Here is a 16,459-nt window from a genome sequence, read left to right on the forward strand (position 1 = left end):
GTGACATCGGTTTTGAAGGTTCAGGTGACAGTGACAACCATGATGATAATGCTGGTGGTGGTAACCAAGATCGAGGCAATGATAATCATTATCCCATACAGGTACCACAATGGCACCTTTATCCATCATGAATAAATTGATCACTTATCCAGGATATTTGTGATGCAAATGGGGGATGATATTTAAGGTAACAGTAATAATAATGGTAATGGCGGTTATGGTGGTCACTTGAATGGTAATATTGGTGACTAACCGCAGGAATTTCATTCCCTCTTTCAAACCCCCTGTTAAGCACCTTTAGTGCCAAGAACCAGTGGAACTCTTGCTGGCCCCCATTGCCACACTTGTGGTGACAGAAGTCCCAACCTCCCTCCCCACTCCCAGAACTCTCTTCTCTAGCCCACAGCCAACTCTGAGTAGGATCTCTGGTATTCAGCTGATTGCCCCGGGTTGTGTGTCTCCCCAGGGTGAGGACTCTCACTCTGAACAGAGCCCTGGGGAGTCCTCAAAGAAGCAAGGTGACCCATCCCAGATGGCACCAGACCTGACTGTGATTCAATTCATCAAAGGTAAGTGGGCTTGGGCCAGGGTTGAAGAAGGCAGGCCAGAGGCACCATTGAGGCTATATAGGATCCAGTCCTTTTCTGCCTGTCTTGATTATAAGCCCCTCATGAGCACCATACATTCCTGTGGGTCATGCACTCCTCTCTGTCTGAAATATCTTTTTCATGGTCATCTGTCAAATTCTTCCTTTTCCCTGTGTTATTCAGCTTTTTGTTGCAGTGAGCAAATACCTGAGGAAAAAGCTTAAAGAAGGGGCCAGGGATTTAGCTCAGTGGTGCCACTGCTGAGAACCTGCCTCGAAAGCTCAAGGTTCTGAGTTCAGTACCTGGCACGTGCGCGCGCGCATGCACACAGACACACACAAATTAAAAGAGAAAAAAACCTATTTTGGCTCATGATTTCAGAGGTTTCAGTCCATGTTTGCCCAGTTCCATTGCTTTGGGCTTGTATGGCAAGGCAGAAAAGTTACAGTAGAAGGGTGTGTTGGTGGAAAGCTGATTATCTCCTGGTCGTTAGGAAGGAGAGAGGGAAGAGGGCAGTAAGAGAGAGTGAGAGATAGAGATAGAGAGGCCAGGGATAAGACAGATAGATATAGATACAGACACAGACACAGACACAGATACAGGGCAAGGCCCCAGTGACCCACTTTCTCCATTTTGGCCTCACCTCCTAATAGCCCATTCAGCTGTGAACCGATCAATGGCAACCATCGCTAATGTTAGCATCCTCATGTTAGGCCCTATCTCTGAACATCACTGCATTGGGGATCAGGCTCTCCGTAGAGGTGTCTTTGGGGAACACTTCATATTTAAACCACAATGTCCCTTTAGGTCAAGGGCAAGAGCCCCTCTTCCTTTCACCATGCCTGCTTATCCTAGCTAACAGAGCTGCTTCTCTCTCTCCCCCTGATGTCCTCCCTCCCAGATTCTGATCTGTGCCATGTACTTGTCCAGCCCTTCCCCCAAGTGGTAAGTTCCTAAAGGTCATGGCCTGTGTTCTTCTCCTATCCGTCATTGGCCCTGAAAACAGAGGCCCTTGGTAGATATTTGTTAAGTTTCCAGGCTGTGGCCTGGATGAAGGGAGCTCTGAGCTTTTGTTCTGGGTCCTTACTCTCCTCTAGGCCTCAGTCTCCCCAGTACAGTAGAGTGAAAGGTAGACTGACTAGAAGATTCTCAGTAGAGTGAAAAGTAGACTGACTAGAAGATTCTTGCAGCTCTGATCCTGAGACTATGAACTCAGTCAGTAACTAGAGTCCCTATTGTGACCAGATCCCAATTCCGTGAACATTTATTGAGTGTTGGGCTCCTGAAAAGTACTAAATGACATGTCAGAAGACCTAGTATTGAGGCCTGCCCACATGGACTATTGCACAATCTTATAGAGTTACTTCACTTTTCTAATCTGAGCTTCCTCATCTGAAGGATTGGATTAATAATCCTTGTTCTGCCACTCCCAAGATCTATTATGAGAATCAAATGGGATGATGCATGGAATGTTCCTGTATACTATTTTAAAAATCGTACTCTTATAAGATTCACTTATTTCCATGATCGCTCCTACCCTACTATTCTTATCCAGACTGCACCCTGGGATAGTAAATAGAGCAGCTTGTGGTTTGGGACAGTGCTTAACTCTCATTGTCTTTTGAAACAGGAAGGGAATTGGGTCCAGTTCTTGGAAGAGCTTTGTAAGACTTGATACTGTAGTATTAGTAATCTACTTCCACATTCTCAAGAATCGCCAGCAAAGCAAAGTCTGGGCTCCCCTGGGCCAGGCCTAGAGGTGGGGGCTAGAGCCCACTAATTTAGATCACCCCCAGCTGTTGAAAACTTCAGCACACTGCCCCAGGGAGAAATTATTAATCACTGCTTTGGCTCTGGCCCAGAGAGAGGTTGCTGAAATTGAATACTAGAGTGGGTGTGCTAGATCACTGATAGCTTTTGTGAGTTCCTACAGGAGACCAAGGCAGGGCTGATCACAGGTCCTATGGCTGGTTGGATACCTGGCCTCTAGGCTTCTGCTCAGCTTCAAAGGGTCCAGTCTGACCCCAAGACTGGCTTTGACCTCCTGAAGCCATGAGAGAGGCAGAGGTCCTGACTCACACAGTACTAAACTGAGAGAGGAACTACCCTATTTGAGGTAGGTACCTGGCCTCTGAGCTGACTGATGAGGAAGATATAGTTGCAGAAGGCCCTAGCTTGCCTGACTGGAAGACATCACGCTGGGCTGAGGAAAGCCCTGTCCTATGGGAAGACTTGCCTGTGAGCTGGAGGCGGGCCCTGGAATTACCCTTCAGGTATCACCATCTAAATAAATTGCACAGCCCTTCCCTCCAGGAATTTTCCATCTGTCCTGGAGAAGGCCATGGATGCCAAGGAGAGGTGGAGGAGGGGCACACAGTACACTGCAGGGATTCGTGCAGCTGGAGGGAGCCCTCTGAAGTCAAGCTGCCAGAGCGGATGGAGATGGAGGAGGAGGCAGGTGGAGATGGCAGAGGGACAGACTGAGTCAGCAGACCCAGGGAACTCCTGGGCTAGCCCTGGCCTCTCTGGATGAACTTGGACACATCCCTGCCCATCTCTGGGCCCCATTTGCAGTGAAGGCATCTGTACTACTTGGTCCGAGCTAGATTAAAATCCCCTGGTTCAGACGAGGAATCAGGGGAGCAGGAAACTGCAGCAGCTACATAGAGTGAGGGCCAGGGCCACACCACTCAATTCAAAATCTGGCTGCACCCAAACGTGGCAAGGGACTAGGGCCAGGAGGCAGGCTTGGGACACAAAAAGGCGGAATTCCACAGCCCCAGCCCCCTCCCACCCCAACGAGATGATTTTTCTTCATTTTCTGGCTCCTAAGAAAACAGCTCCTGGGCCGGCCAAACTCAGGGGTCTAGACAACCAGCTGGCTCAGTCATGCTCTAAGGACAGACAAAACTTAGATTCTGACCCAGAAATTTTGACATTTGATTGTGTATTAATCTATATATACATTCATTCATTCCTTTATTCTACAAATATTTAATGAGTGCTTACAATGTTCCAGGTTCTGATGATTCAGCAATGAAGACAGACAAAAAAAAATAAACCCTGCTCTAAAGTTAAAATAGGTGGGGTAACAATGAAATGGTTAAATGAATGAAATGTATACTCTGTTAGGTACATTGCTCTGGGAAAAATCTAGGGATGGAGAACTCAGGGTAGGAATGCAGGAGTGGATTGGGGAGACAGAAGGGAGGTCCCAAGCCTGTGCTGGCTTAGAAAATGCTACAGCAGGACAGTGTGAAAAAGACCTAGTGATGGTGGTGGTGGTGTGAATGTGGTAAGTAGAACTGGAAGAATGAAACGAGACAGGACAGAATGAATGAAATAGAATCAAAAGGGATGGCATGGACTAGAACCATATGGAAGTGAGCAGAACTGAATGGAAATAAACACACTTAATAAAATGCAATCTAATCCAAAACTGGAATAGAATTTAATGGAAAGGGGTCAAAAGGAACAGAATAGAATTGAATGTAGTAGAATTAAATGGGGTGGGATGGGATTAGATGGAATGGGCTGGGATGGAAAGCAACAGAAAGAAGAGGGCAGTTTGAACAGAACAGGGTGGGAGGGCAGACACAGGCTATGGCTGGCCTGCCCACTCCGACTGCTGACTTCCTCTCTATTTGTCCAACAGTCTTCCCCAGGGTGCTGCTGCAGACCCTGCGCCATCCCATCTTCCTTCTGGTGGTCCTGTCTCAGTTGTGCATGTCATCTATGGTGGCAGGCATGGCCACCTTCCTGCCTAAGTTCCTGGAGCGCCAGTTCTCCGTCACAGCCTCCTTCGCCAACATGCTGATCGGAGGGCTCACCATCCCCACGGCCATTGTGGGCATCGTGGTGGGGAGCGTCCTCGTCAAGCGCCTCCACCTGGGTCCCATGCGCTGCGGAGCCCTTTGTGTGCTGGGGTCGCTGCTCGCTCTGGTGGTCAGCCTGCCTCTCTTCTTCCTTGGCTGCTCAAGCCACCGGATCGCAGGCATAACTCCACAGCCTGGGTGAGTGTGTGGGGGCAGGGTTCGTAGGCAGGGAAGGCAGCGGCCTCAGGTCAGTGGGCATCCCCGCCACACATCCAGCTCCCTTGTGTCACCCTCTACTGGCTCATTCCCAAGCAGGGGACATTCTGTCTGGAAGGCTCCAGTAACAGCAACAGGCACTACTAGAAGGGGCACAGATGGAACTTCAGGGGTAGGAAAGCTCAGATCTGCGGGCGGCTGAAGGCCACAGCAGAGCAAAACCACCTGTGAGTGGCATCTCCAGAATAGCTGATCCCTGTGTGCCCAGCTGAAGTGAGACAGAGGCCACTTTGTAGGAGACAGGGCCCAGCTCAGGCAGAGGAAGGCCTTTGCTCCCAGGCAGGGGTTAGGACTGCCCAGAAGAGAACAAGCACCATCCCTGGGAGAGAGGATGAGCAGGGACTGGGTGGTTCCTATCACACAGGCTGAAGAGGAAAGTTGGGCAAGGAAAGTAGACTGGAGTACTCTGCGATTCTTGGCTCCTAGATACTGAGAGCTAAAATTCTGTTCTAGAATTCTTGATCCTTGTCTCTGAGGCAATGACATGACTCCACCTTCCTGGTGAAAGATCCCTGATGTTTCCTACTTGCCCTCGCCCAGCAAACACACCCTCTCCCCTTGAGATCCTTCTTGGAGAAGTTGTTGGAAGTCCCATCCCTGCCCCTTCCCCAGAATGATCTCATTTTCCCTGGAAACGACTCCAGGTTTAAATTGGCCTCACACGCAGCTAGAATTCTAGAATTCCGCAGCTTTCTCTCTCCCGCCTATCGCCTGGCACCCTCTCCACCCATGAGCCGGTTTTCTCACCTGGGGCTCCTTCTGCGTGGCTGCAGGCCTGGCTTGGGGCCAAGCCCCCCCCCACCCCGGGTCTCACCCTTGGGACCTCCTCCATCTCTGCCTCCTTTCCCTTCCCTTCCCTGTCCCCTCTCCTTTTCCAGGACAGGGAAGAAACTGGGCTGCCTGGAGTGGGCTCTTCTGCAGTCCTGCAGCTATGCCCTTGGGAAGTCTCCAGCCTGAGGAGGGACCCAGGTCCTTACACTTGATCTTAGCCAAAAGGCCAAGACGCGATGGACCCAGGCCCTTTCAATGATTTTTTGAGTAAATATTTTACCACAGCTTTTTCGAATAAATGAAAAAAAGTCAGCCCACTCATCCTGCCTCATATCTCCTCCTCCCTCTCATTCCTCAGCTTTGACAGCTCACCTTTGTTCTCATCCATATTCTTGCAATTCGCTCACCAAGCTCTGGGTTCTAATTCATTGAAGAAGCTTTTGGGAACTATTTTAATAGGTCAAGAAGAACCTCATACTTCTGTGAAGCTAGTGACACAGGCAGACATAAAATGGAAAGTCTCCCACGTACCCGACCCCAGGCCTAGCATTTCCCCTGTTACATCTCAGTGAGTCCCCTAAACCCATTTTACAGATAAGCATAATGAGGCTCAGGGAAGTGAAGTCACCCACCCAGAGGATAGAGCCTGGGCTAGCACTCTCCCACAGAAGCAGCCAGCTCCAGGTGGTCAAGGAGGGAGGAGGGGCTGAGAAAGAGCCTCTCCCCAGCTCTCTCATGTGCTTGGCCTTCCAGCTGCTGGCAGAAGATTCTGGGAAGTGCCTCTCTACTGGCAGGTTCCCCTGGCACAGACTCTTGATGGGTCCGCAGCTCAGGCAGTGCCACCCCGTGCCCCTTCCCATGGAAGACTCACCAAGACCAAATCAGATCCAGGACCACTGTCTGACAGGGGAGGAGGAAGAAAGGACTGTGCTGGCAATGCTCTTGGTGATCTCTGTCTCCAGTAAGAGGGGGAGAGGCAGGCCCCTACCTTAGGCAGGGAGGAGCTCGCCTCTGCCACATCCTCCTCCATCCCTCCCCCAAGTTTTCTAAGGCCCTCTCAGCAGCTGTCCCTCTCCCAGCCTCCCTAACCCCTGCCAGCCCTCTTGTGCACAGAACTGAGCATATACCAAGCTTGCCAGGCCCTCCAGCAGCCCATGTCTCCGTCCTATAGATGTGGCCACTGGCACCTGTGACCCTGCACCAGCCTCTCTGGGTCTCTGTCTCCTGGCAGGTGTGCTGTGCTCCTGCCTAGCATGAAGCCAGGCCGTAGCCTGTGTCCCAGGGGCTACCTTCCTGCCCCCTCTCAGGGTGATCTGGCACCTCCAGCTCAGCCTCTCTCTGACCTCCTGCTTCTGTCCATCCCCACCTTGCCCTGACCAAGGGGGCAGGGGCACCCTGGAATTTGAAAGCAGCCCTCTGGAGGGAGGCAGGTGGGACTGAACACGGTGAGCAGGATGGTAGGTAGGGCAGAGAGCCTGATACTGCAGGAGAGCAGTGGGGAGAAGGAGCCCCAGCCTAGCTGGCAGACAGAGAAACCGAGGCCCAGAGGGTGGCAGGAGCAGGTTGGACATCTCACAGTTGATCCGGTCTCCTGGCTGAATCCTCCATACATGGCTGGACTTTTCTGAGAATAGGAAGCAACCTGACTCCTGGAAAGAAAGGCCTCTTCATCTGACACTAAACTTCAGAAGGAATTTCCCTTGAGTTCCCTACCCAAGAGCCACTGGGGAGCGGGACATTTGCAGAAACAGCTCAAAGATGTGCAGGATCTAGGTCTGGCAGGGGCTCTGGCCATGGCCCAGACTCCCCACTTCTGCACCAAGAGCCTTCCAAGCTTCAGCCCATCTCCCTGCTCACACGCCCCTGTGGGGAGCCCCGACAGTGAAACCCTCCCCAGGGGCCAGTTCAGAGTTCTGGCCCCGACTCACTGGGGTAGGAGCCAGGCTGCAGGGCTGGGGAGGAGAGCTGGGCCAACCCTGCTGCCTCCTCTTTCAGCAGCACCCAGCCCAGTGCAGAGCTATTTCCAGGCTGCATGGCACCCTGCTCCTGCCCAGTCGATGGCTTTAACCCCGTCTGCGACCCTGGTGCCCTTGTGGAGTACATCACGCCCTGCCATGCTGGCTGCACAGCCCAGGTGGTCCAGGAGGATCTGGATAATAGCAAGGTGAGGCAGGCTTCTGGCCCAACCTCTGCTTCACAGGGCTCAGCAGAGCGCACTGCTGCTCATCACATGGATCTCATCTCCCCACTGGGAGCCCCCTCGGGGCTGAGCTCCTTGGCTGTGGGTCCTCAGCCCCACACAGGGCCTGGCACCGAAGAGGGGCTGAGGGACACTTCGTCAACGGACTCAGTGACTCACTGAGTGGGGCTTGTGCCAGCCTCCTCTCTGCTCTCTCTCCTGTCCTGCACTCTGCTTTCCTTCTTCCGTACTACAGCCTCAAGTGTGGCAGGGTAGAGCACACGTGTGATCCTGTTGTGCCCCTGCTTAAAGCCCAGGCATGGCTCCCCACCACTCTGCAGATAAAGTCCTCGATTTTTCCCTGAGGTTCATGGCCCTTCCTTGCCTGGGTCTTGCTTTTCCTCCGTGAATCCCTCATGTTGCTTCTCTAACAAGACTTGCTGTTACTTGAAACACTGTGTGTGTGCACGAGCGTGCATGTACACACACATACACGTATTCTTCCAAATCGTTGCATATGCTGCTCCCCCTGCCTAGAAATCACTTTGTTTCCAGGTCCTAATTTACCCATTCATCTTCAGAGATCTGGGAAAATGTTGCCTCCCTTGAAGCCATCTGGGACGCTCGGGACGGGCCTCTCTCCATCCCTATCTGTACCCACAGGGACCACTACTGCCCATCCACATCCTGGATTTTCCACAAGTGATTTCTTTTTGCATCCTTCTTGCAGCCTGTTTGACTGCCAGATCTGGCTCCCCTCTCTGGGCCCAGGCTGGCAATGAAAGCTTATTGAGAGAATAATGCTCTACATCTGCCAATAGAAGGAAGAAGTCAGACGGACAGAGACAGAGGGCAGAGCGCCAGAGTGAGAGAGCAAGAGTGTCTGGAAGTGTGAAGTGTGACGGGCCTGCAGGGACAGCAACAGGCAGAGGCCCTAGGAGATTTGAAGTAGTCACTTCTATTCTACCCATTGTACGATACAAAATGAAGGCCCGGGAAAGGACCAAGCAGAAGACCACGGTCTTCATACCAGAGCTAGTTCTAACCAAGGTTCTGAGTGGCTGGGGGTGTAGCTCAGTGGTAGAGCGTTTGCCACCACTGGTGGAATAAGGCCTTGGGATCAATGCCCAGCACCAGAAAACTAAAAACTGAAAAAAACTCCGAGGCTCTGGCCCCAGCCCAGCTGCCCTTTGGATTGGCTGCAGAGGTTTGGCTTTGGTGTAGTATTTAGAGCAGCATGCAGCAGCGACTGGGTCAGCACTCAAGGACCTCAGGCTGGCCTAGAATTGTCTCTTGCTCCATGTGCCTCCTTGGGCTGCCTGTGATCACCTTCCACAGGCGTGAATTGATCTGTGCCCAGCGCAGCTGCATTCAGCAACAGAATGATAGAGTGACCTGGGAGCTGGCAGGACCAAAGGCTCTCTAGGTGGGGCCAAGCACCTGCGGGAGAGATGCAGAGGCAGCTGGAGACACTGGAGGCAACTGTGGGAAGAACTTCCACCGTGGGGGTTTGGGTGCCTGTGAGTGAATGATCAGAAAGACTCGGAGAGGAAGGTCTCCAGCCTTGGTGTCTGTCCCAGGACCTCTCCTTTGAGCCCCTGGTTTGGGGGTATTTCTCCAATACCTGTCCTCCTGCTGTATCTCTCGGTCACTTAGTCTAAGACCTCTCCTTTGAGCCCCTGGTTTGGGGGTATTTCTCACCTGGCCTTGAGGTATTTCTCCAATACCTGTCCTCCTGCTGTATCTCCAGGTCACTTAGTCTACAGACAAGGCCCAAAATCCACTTGTCCTGCAGTGTGAACTGGTGTGTATCTGGCTCACACACAGCAGCTCCACTGGGCAGTGCAAAGAGTGTCAAGCTGCCCATGGCTACGTCTCTTCTCATCTGTCTTCTTCTTCCTCTCCTGTCCTGTTCTGTCTTCTATCCTGTCCTGTCCTCTCCTTATCTCTCCTCTCCCTACCCCTCTTCCTATTCTCCTCTTCCTTCCTTTAATCCACCACATAAATCATTTCAAATCCAAACCCCTTTACCCATCCACTCCAACCCACAGTGGGGCCTTTTGCAGGCCTCCCCATCCAATCCATCCTCCAAGCTGTTGCCAAAGCACGTGTACACAAGACTATCAGGACTTATCTCTGCCATGCTTAAAATCTTTCCAACCTTCCCACGCTCCACCTCAGGCCTTCACCCTGGGAAGTTTCTGAGGCTCCCATGAGTGGAGGTGACAAGCCCAGAGGGCTCCAGCTGCCCTGGGGCCACCTTGAGAGATGGTGAGACCAATCCCTGTCTCCATCTGAAGCACCATTGGCTGCGGTGCACAGGTCAGAAAGCTCTTTGACAGAGGAGTAAAGCCCAGGTTCTTGGCTTGGCTTTGGTCCTAATAGATGCCCAAGGGCACTGGTGGCCAAACTTCTTAAAGAATCTTTGGCTGGAGATTTTTCCTGCCACCAAAGACTATGAACACAGGCTTCAGTCAAGTGCACTGAGGACATTCCCTTGCCATTGATGTGTCCTCTCTGGGGGTGGTGCTCTTCCGGGTCCTTCTCCCTTACCTCTCTACCTGCAGTGGCTGGAGGCCTGGCTCAGCTCAGGTTTTGCAGGGAAGCCTATGTCCGGGCACCTCCTCAAGCCACCTGCACTCAGTTCCACCTCAGCTGGCTGTGGGCCATGGGACCCCTCTGGAGCCTTCTTCTGCCACAGGCCCTTAGCAGCTGCCTCTTTGGAGGCTCCTGAGGCCCTTCTCCCACTCCCACCCCCAGGTTTTCTATAGCAACTGCAGCTGTGTGGCTGGGGGAGGCCCAGTGCCCGCTGGTTCCTGTGACTCAGCCTGCAGCCACCTGGTGCTGCCCTTCATCCTCCTGGTCAGCCTGGCAGCAGCACTGGCCAGTGTCACCCACACACCCGGCTTTATGCTCATCCTAAGGTAAAAGCAGTGGCGGGATGGGAGAATACCAAGAGGCCCTCAGCCATAGCCAGGACATTCCAAGGGGAGAATTGGAGAAAGGAGGCCACTCAAGTGTCCTGGGCCCCCACAACAGACCAGGCCCTCCCTGCCCTGACTTCTTCCCCCTGGCAGCCTGCTGAGATAGTTTTCTCCTTATCTTGCAAACAAGAAGACACAGACTCAGGGAAGTTCAGGAGCTAGCCCCAGTCATATAGCAAGTGCCAGGGAGGACTGGTGCTCCAGCCAGAGTCTCTCAATCCTGGTCCCCCTGACCTGGGGAGGGGAGACCACACTTACAGCCCTGTCTGGTCCTCCCCAAGTGAGGGCATCATATGGTGAGGAGAAGGTGAGCTCCCCACCGCACCTGCAATGGCTGAGCCACAGAGATGCATCCAGGGAGCAAACCGGACCCGTGTGGCCCCCAGCCTCCATTCCCTTCAAGGCAACATCGAGTAGTAAGGGCCCACAGAGGACCCAGACCATGCTGAGTATTACTTCTTGGTACAAGATCTTCCTGCCCTCTGTTCCAAGAATGCCTGCTGGGTCTGACAAATTGTTGCCCAAGTCCAAGTTCAAAGTCAGGATCTCCTGGGAAAGGGGTGGGATAAAAGACCTTGGAGGAAGATAATTCCAGTCTGCTGGGTTTATTGTATTCACCATCTATGTTTTAGAAAATTAGAAGGGAATGCAGCCCCCAGGCATATTAGAAGAAGAGGGAATCCATGAAACAGACTGGCATGAGAGAGGAAGCAGAGCATCAGAAGGCATGGGAAGTGAGAATGTAGCCTGTGGGCAGCGTGAGTCCCAGCTCTTGAGCCATGAGCCCTTGGCCAAGTCATCAAGCCTGTCTGGGTATCAGTCTGCTTACCCGTGAAATGGAACTAATGGTAGAGCTGCCTCCTAGGAGAGCGGTAGGGATAGAGTATAGAGTTGCTGAGTCCACAGGAAGTGCTCCTCAAGCACTTGCCACTGTCTGGAAGGAGCCAGCAATTGGTGGGGCATCCCAAGGCATGATTCACAGGGCTGGAGAAGCTGGAGCGGGCGGCTGACTGTCCCAGCTCCAGATCTTGCCAAGTATAGGAGGAAAAAGAGTATTTGGTGGGACCAGGAAGCAGGGGAACAAGGGTGTGTCTGTAGTGGGGAGCATAGGGAGGGTGGCATGGGGCTTTGATGGTCAGTGGGTGTGGGCTCTGCAGGTTGAGAAGGGGTGGAGTACAGTGCCTGAGCCCCTAGGCTAGAACTTCAGATTGGGGGAGGCTGGCATGGACAGTGGGAGAAAAGGGTGTGGGGAGAGTCCACACTGCTGTATAGCCCTCTCGGTCCTCATATCCCTGTGTTTCTGCTTTTAAGGGGTGTGAAGAAAGAAGATAAGACTTTGGCTGTGGGCATCCAGTTCATGCTCCTGAGAGTTTTGGGTAAAGAGCCTGGTTGGGCCCCCAGGTGGTGGTGATGGGAGTCCAGTGCCCACTGTGTGACAGACCTAGTGGCCACAGGCCTGAAAAGACCCTGCTCCCTGGCCTTGGGGCTAATAGGTGTGGGTGCAGCAGGTGTCTGGACGTGGGTGTGCATGTAGAAACTGGGCCACCTGATAGGAGGGAGGCTCCCTCCAGTGCTTGGTAAGGGACAGGCTGGAGACCAGATTCCTGAGCCAAGAGACCCCCTAGGGCCTGAATCCCTTGAGGGCTTGCAGGGAGGCTGGGGATCACCTGGCCTCGCTGTCCCCTGAGCACCTCCTCCCCCAGCCTGGATGCCAAGCCCAGTGATCCATGGCAGCGCCATTGATACCACCTGTGTGCACTGGGCCTTGAGCTGTGGGCATCGAGCCGTCTGCCGCTACTATGACCTTGACCTGCTCCGAAACCGGTGAGACTTGGACAAAGGTATGGGAAGGGTGCTGGGGACCCCAGGCAGGACACCAGGGGGGAAAGGGTCCCATTTCCATGGACCTGCTTGTGTTTCCAGTGCTGCTTGTGTCACCAGCCCTGTGAGCTGGACAGTACTGTTCTGCTCTTTCACAGATGAGGAAAGCGAAAGCTCAAGTAGGCAGCCCGAGGTCATGCAGCTAGCTAACAACTTGCACAGCTAGGCCTGGTCTGTGAGATCTCTGATCACAGAGTGGACTTAGGGATCTGGGGAGGTTCGGGAGCAGCCCAGCTGTAAGACTGGGGGAGGCTGGAAGAAAACCCTGTCTACCTGCCTGGGCCTCAGTGTTCCCATCAGGTTTTTCAAAAGGACCCAAAAGCTTAGAAGTCACTGGCCCGGGATAGGTGTGGGGAGGACTTGCTAGCAGTGCCAGGGTCAGGGAACAGGTTACTTCCAGCTCTAATGAGGACACAGTTCCAATGGGCAAGAACTGCTGAGGGGGTGGCACTTCGCAGAGGAGAAAAGTCAAACAAAGGGCTTTGGTGAGTTAAATGAACAGGAGATAGAGAATCCTGTGTTCCTTGTAGGGCATGGGACCATCCCAAGGTGCTTGTCAGGGCCCCTGAGCCAGAGCCAGGCCAGGTCGTATCAGTCAAGGACAGAGCACAGGAATAGGCTTCTGTCTCTGCCCTGGGATCCTTCTGCAGAGTCTCCAGCCCCCTCTTCCAGGGAAGGACCCGAACAGGGGTTAGTGACCCCCAACCTCAAAGTGTCCAACTGCATAAAGAATACTGTCCACTACTCCACTCGCTGCCCACCCAAGGACATGCAGGCCCTGGATCTGGGCTCCTCAGCTCAAGATCCCCTGTTCCTCCCCAGGTTCGTTGGTCTCCAGTTCTTCTTCAAAACTGGCTCACTGGTATGCTTTGCATTGGTTTTGACTGTCCTGAGGCAGCAGAACAAAGAGGAGGAGACCAAGGCAGCTGCATCTAGCCCTGGCCTACAGCAACCACTAATGTCAAGGCCAGAAAAGAAGCCAAAGGATTCCAGTGTGTGAGCTGTCCTGGGACCCACCCTGGCCGAGAGTGGCAGCCAGAGTGGTACCTCCTCAGTGTCACTTGTCCAAGATTGAGTGTAAAGAACACTGTGTCCCAGCTTTGGCTCCAAGCTACTGGCTCTCTCTGGGCCTTTGCTTTCCCATCGGAACCAAGGACTTATTTGGGTATTTGTCATAGTGGTCACTTCTGAAATAAGAGGGTCTTCCTGAGTCCTCCCCTAACATCCAGCTGACCCCAAATCCAGCTTTCCTGACTTGGCCGGCTGTATATCTTCACCTGGGGCCCTAGGATAGGGAAATTGACCAGAGTAGACCAGGCTCCCCTCCACACAGCCCTGCGCTGTCTCTCACCTGGAGCTTCCTCCCTGGGCATCAGTCCCCTCCTCTATCGGTGGGAATGGACTGGCCAGCTTTCAAGATCCTTCATCTGTGACCATCTGTGTGGTCAGGAGACACAGGTCTCCTCCCCAACCCTCAAGAACTGTCCCTTTGGCGCCCTCTGGAGGCTGAGCCCAAAGTTGGTTTTTAAGGGGAGTCCCACAAGGAAGCAAGTCTCCTGCTCCAGGACCTCCCAGTTTGGCAAAACTCAGGGATGGGAAGGTTGGCATGGAGCCTTGCCCACTCAGACTCAGGAAGTCCCTGTTCAAGGAGCCACAGTTTGGGGGTGAGCCCCAGCCCCTGCCTTAGAGGCCCCGACTGGAAGGGGAGACCGACCCTCACACTTGTGCGTTTTCTAACTTCAGAGACCAGTTGCTATCTCTGCATTGTCAAGATCTCACATATTTGACAAGGAGCCAACAAAGTCTCTGACTTTTTTGAATAGAATCCTAGCTTCCTCTTTTCTTCTGAAGTGCCTAAGTCCTTGTCATTGGACCATATGAGGCTCAAATTGGTGGTAGCCTCTGGCTCTCTGGGGCTTGTGGATTGGTGCAAGCCCAGGCCCATCGCACTGGGAATAGTGACACCCAGCTCTGGGCAATGAGCTGTACTGTAGCATGCTTGGGTTGGAACTGCCTGATCCATTGCTATAACAGGACTTGTCTTGTTTTCTGCCCAGTTGTTATCTGTCTTGGTTATTTCCCAGGGCTAGGAGAGTGTCTCCTGATTACTCTCAGCCCCATCTGCTGCCACTTGTACACCTGGCTGGAGCCTGTGTCTTGGGAAAGAGCATAATGAGAGCTACTGCTGGTGGCACCCGCATGCCCAACACTGCTGGGCAGGGGCACTCATGGCTCTTGGCCTCTGAGCAGCTCCCAGTGCCAGAACTCTGGGGCTTTCCCTTGTGAAAGATGACAAAGGAGGTATAGGTCTAATTCCTATTTTATTCTATTGCTTAACTATAAATGCTTGACAAATATCTGAGCCTGTATTTTTCAATGCCAAGAATTTCAAAGTCTCCTCCAACAAGATGAGGCTTCAGTAGGTTTATAGTCCTTCCCCCCTGTTGCCCAGGTTTTGCAGACATAATTTGGAATTATAAATACAGCTTATTATTAAATTTGCTTTTGTATAATGTCTCTTCTATTACAAAACTCCCTTCTTATAAACTGCATTAGAGGTTTGCAACGACCACATTATTTCCAGTTATTTAGATTTAAATTTTACTGGGTTCATTGTTTACCATTATTTCTGATATATTGCATCCTTCCCTCGCTTTATATTCTGGTCTAATTTTCATTTGGCTGGGTCACTTCCTTGAGTCATGTTTTCAAAAATGGAAGAAGGTCATAAGGCTAGGTCCTCACCTTTCCAAGCTGTCATTTACATTTTATAGAAGAGGAAGTCAGCTCAGAAAGGATAAGTGACTTACCTGAGACCACACAGAAAATAAACAATGGAGCCAAGATTGAGTCCAGATCTTGTGGGAACCAAAGCTAATACAATTTGAGGAAGATCTATTTAAGAAAAAGAATTTAAAAGATATGAAGACAGGTTGAGTATCCCTTATTCAAAATGCTTCAGATCAGAAGTGTTTTGTATTTTTTGTTTGTTTGGGCTTTTTTCAGATTTTGGAATATATGCATTTGTAGCATGATATCTTAGGGATGGAGCCCTAATCTAAACACAAAATTCACTTGTGTTTCATATGCACCTTATACACATACACTGAAGATAATTTTACACAATATTTTTAGTGTGCTTGTGTTTTGACAAAAGACCATCACATGAGATCAGGTATGGAGTTTTCCACTGATCCTGATACTCAGAAAGTTTCAAATTTTGGAACATTTCAGATTTTGACTTTCTGATTAAGGATGTTCAACCTGTACAAATTAAGGCGAGAAAGTGAATATTTACCTAGAAGCAGAAAAAAGAAAAACAAATACATCACACCACTCAAGAAAATCATTTTGGTGGGGGAGTTGAGACAAGGTCTCACTATGTAGTTGAGACTGACCTGGAACTCACTATGTAGCCCAGGCTGGTCTTGAACTCACAGCGATCCTCCTGCCTCAACCTCCCAAATGCTGGGATTACAGGTGTGCACCACCACACCCAGTGAAATATTTTTTATTAATTGCTGCAATTAGGGTTTTATTTAAAATACTTTTTCTTCCATGATGATTAAAAGAATTTCTGAATCTCTGCTCAATAATGAGCCTACAGAATGTGCATCTGTGAGCTTGCTGTCTTCTCCCCCTGCCCCAGGGAGTTGGGTGGAGACAGTATTAAGTCCCCTGCTCAACTGTAGTGGTGATAAAGCCCAACAGAGGACAGGACTGGGACAAGTACTGACATCCTGATGTCTTGCCTAGGTTCCTGGTGCTTGTAACACATACTGGGAAGTTGCAAGGCAGGCAGAGGCCCCTTGGAAAATGGGAGCAAGGAGCCACTATTGGAATCACATGGGATAGGCAGTGAAGGTCAGGTGACAGCCACCATTGGAAATCTGATTAGAGACACAGACTCTCCATTTAAAGTTTTAATTTAAAAAACCACACATACACAAATGTACAAAACTGTGC

At 51.6% G+C, this 16,459-nt stretch overlaps 1 protein-coding gene across 9 annotated transcripts in view; it reads left to right on the forward strand.

Annotated features, from left to right (window-relative positions):
* Slco2b1 (solute carrier organic anion transporter family member 2B1) overlaps window positions 1-15,055 on the forward strand; it is a 48,522-nt gene extending 33,467 nt beyond the window's left edge. For 6 of the 9 annotated variants that reach the window (XM_033764222.1, XM_010603296.2, XM_010603293.3 and 3 more), the window contains 7 exons: window positions 467-569; window positions 4,243-4,600; window positions 7,445-7,613; window positions 10,389-10,552; window positions 11,924-11,988; window positions 12,316-12,436; window positions 13,316-15,055. In XM_033764222.1, the coding sequence (XP_033620113.1) occupies window positions 467-569; window positions 4,243-4,600; window positions 7,445-7,613; window positions 10,389-10,552; window positions 11,924-11,988; window positions 12,316-12,436; window positions 13,316-13,493 (1,158 nt within the window). In that variant the 3' untranslated portion in view covers window positions 13,494-15,055. Of the gene's footprint in view, window positions 1-466; window positions 570-4,242; window positions 4,601-7,444; window positions 7,614-10,388; window positions 10,553-11,923; window positions 11,989-12,315; window positions 12,454-13,315 lie in introns of all 9 variants that reach the window. The other 3 variants (XM_033764219.1, XM_033764220.1, XM_033764221.1) reach the window with 3 other exon arrangements.
* Window positions 15,056-16,459: the final 1,404 nt, after the last annotated feature.

This window comes from Fukomys damarensis, unplaced genomic scaffold (assembly GCF_012274545.1).
Source record: "Fukomys damarensis isolate Sample0158 unplaced genomic scaffold, DMR_v1.0_HiC HiC_scaffold_16, whole genome shotgun sequence".
In the NCBI taxonomy this organism is placed as follows: Eukaryota; Metazoa; Chordata; class Mammalia; order Rodentia; family Bathyergidae; genus Fukomys; species Fukomys damarensis.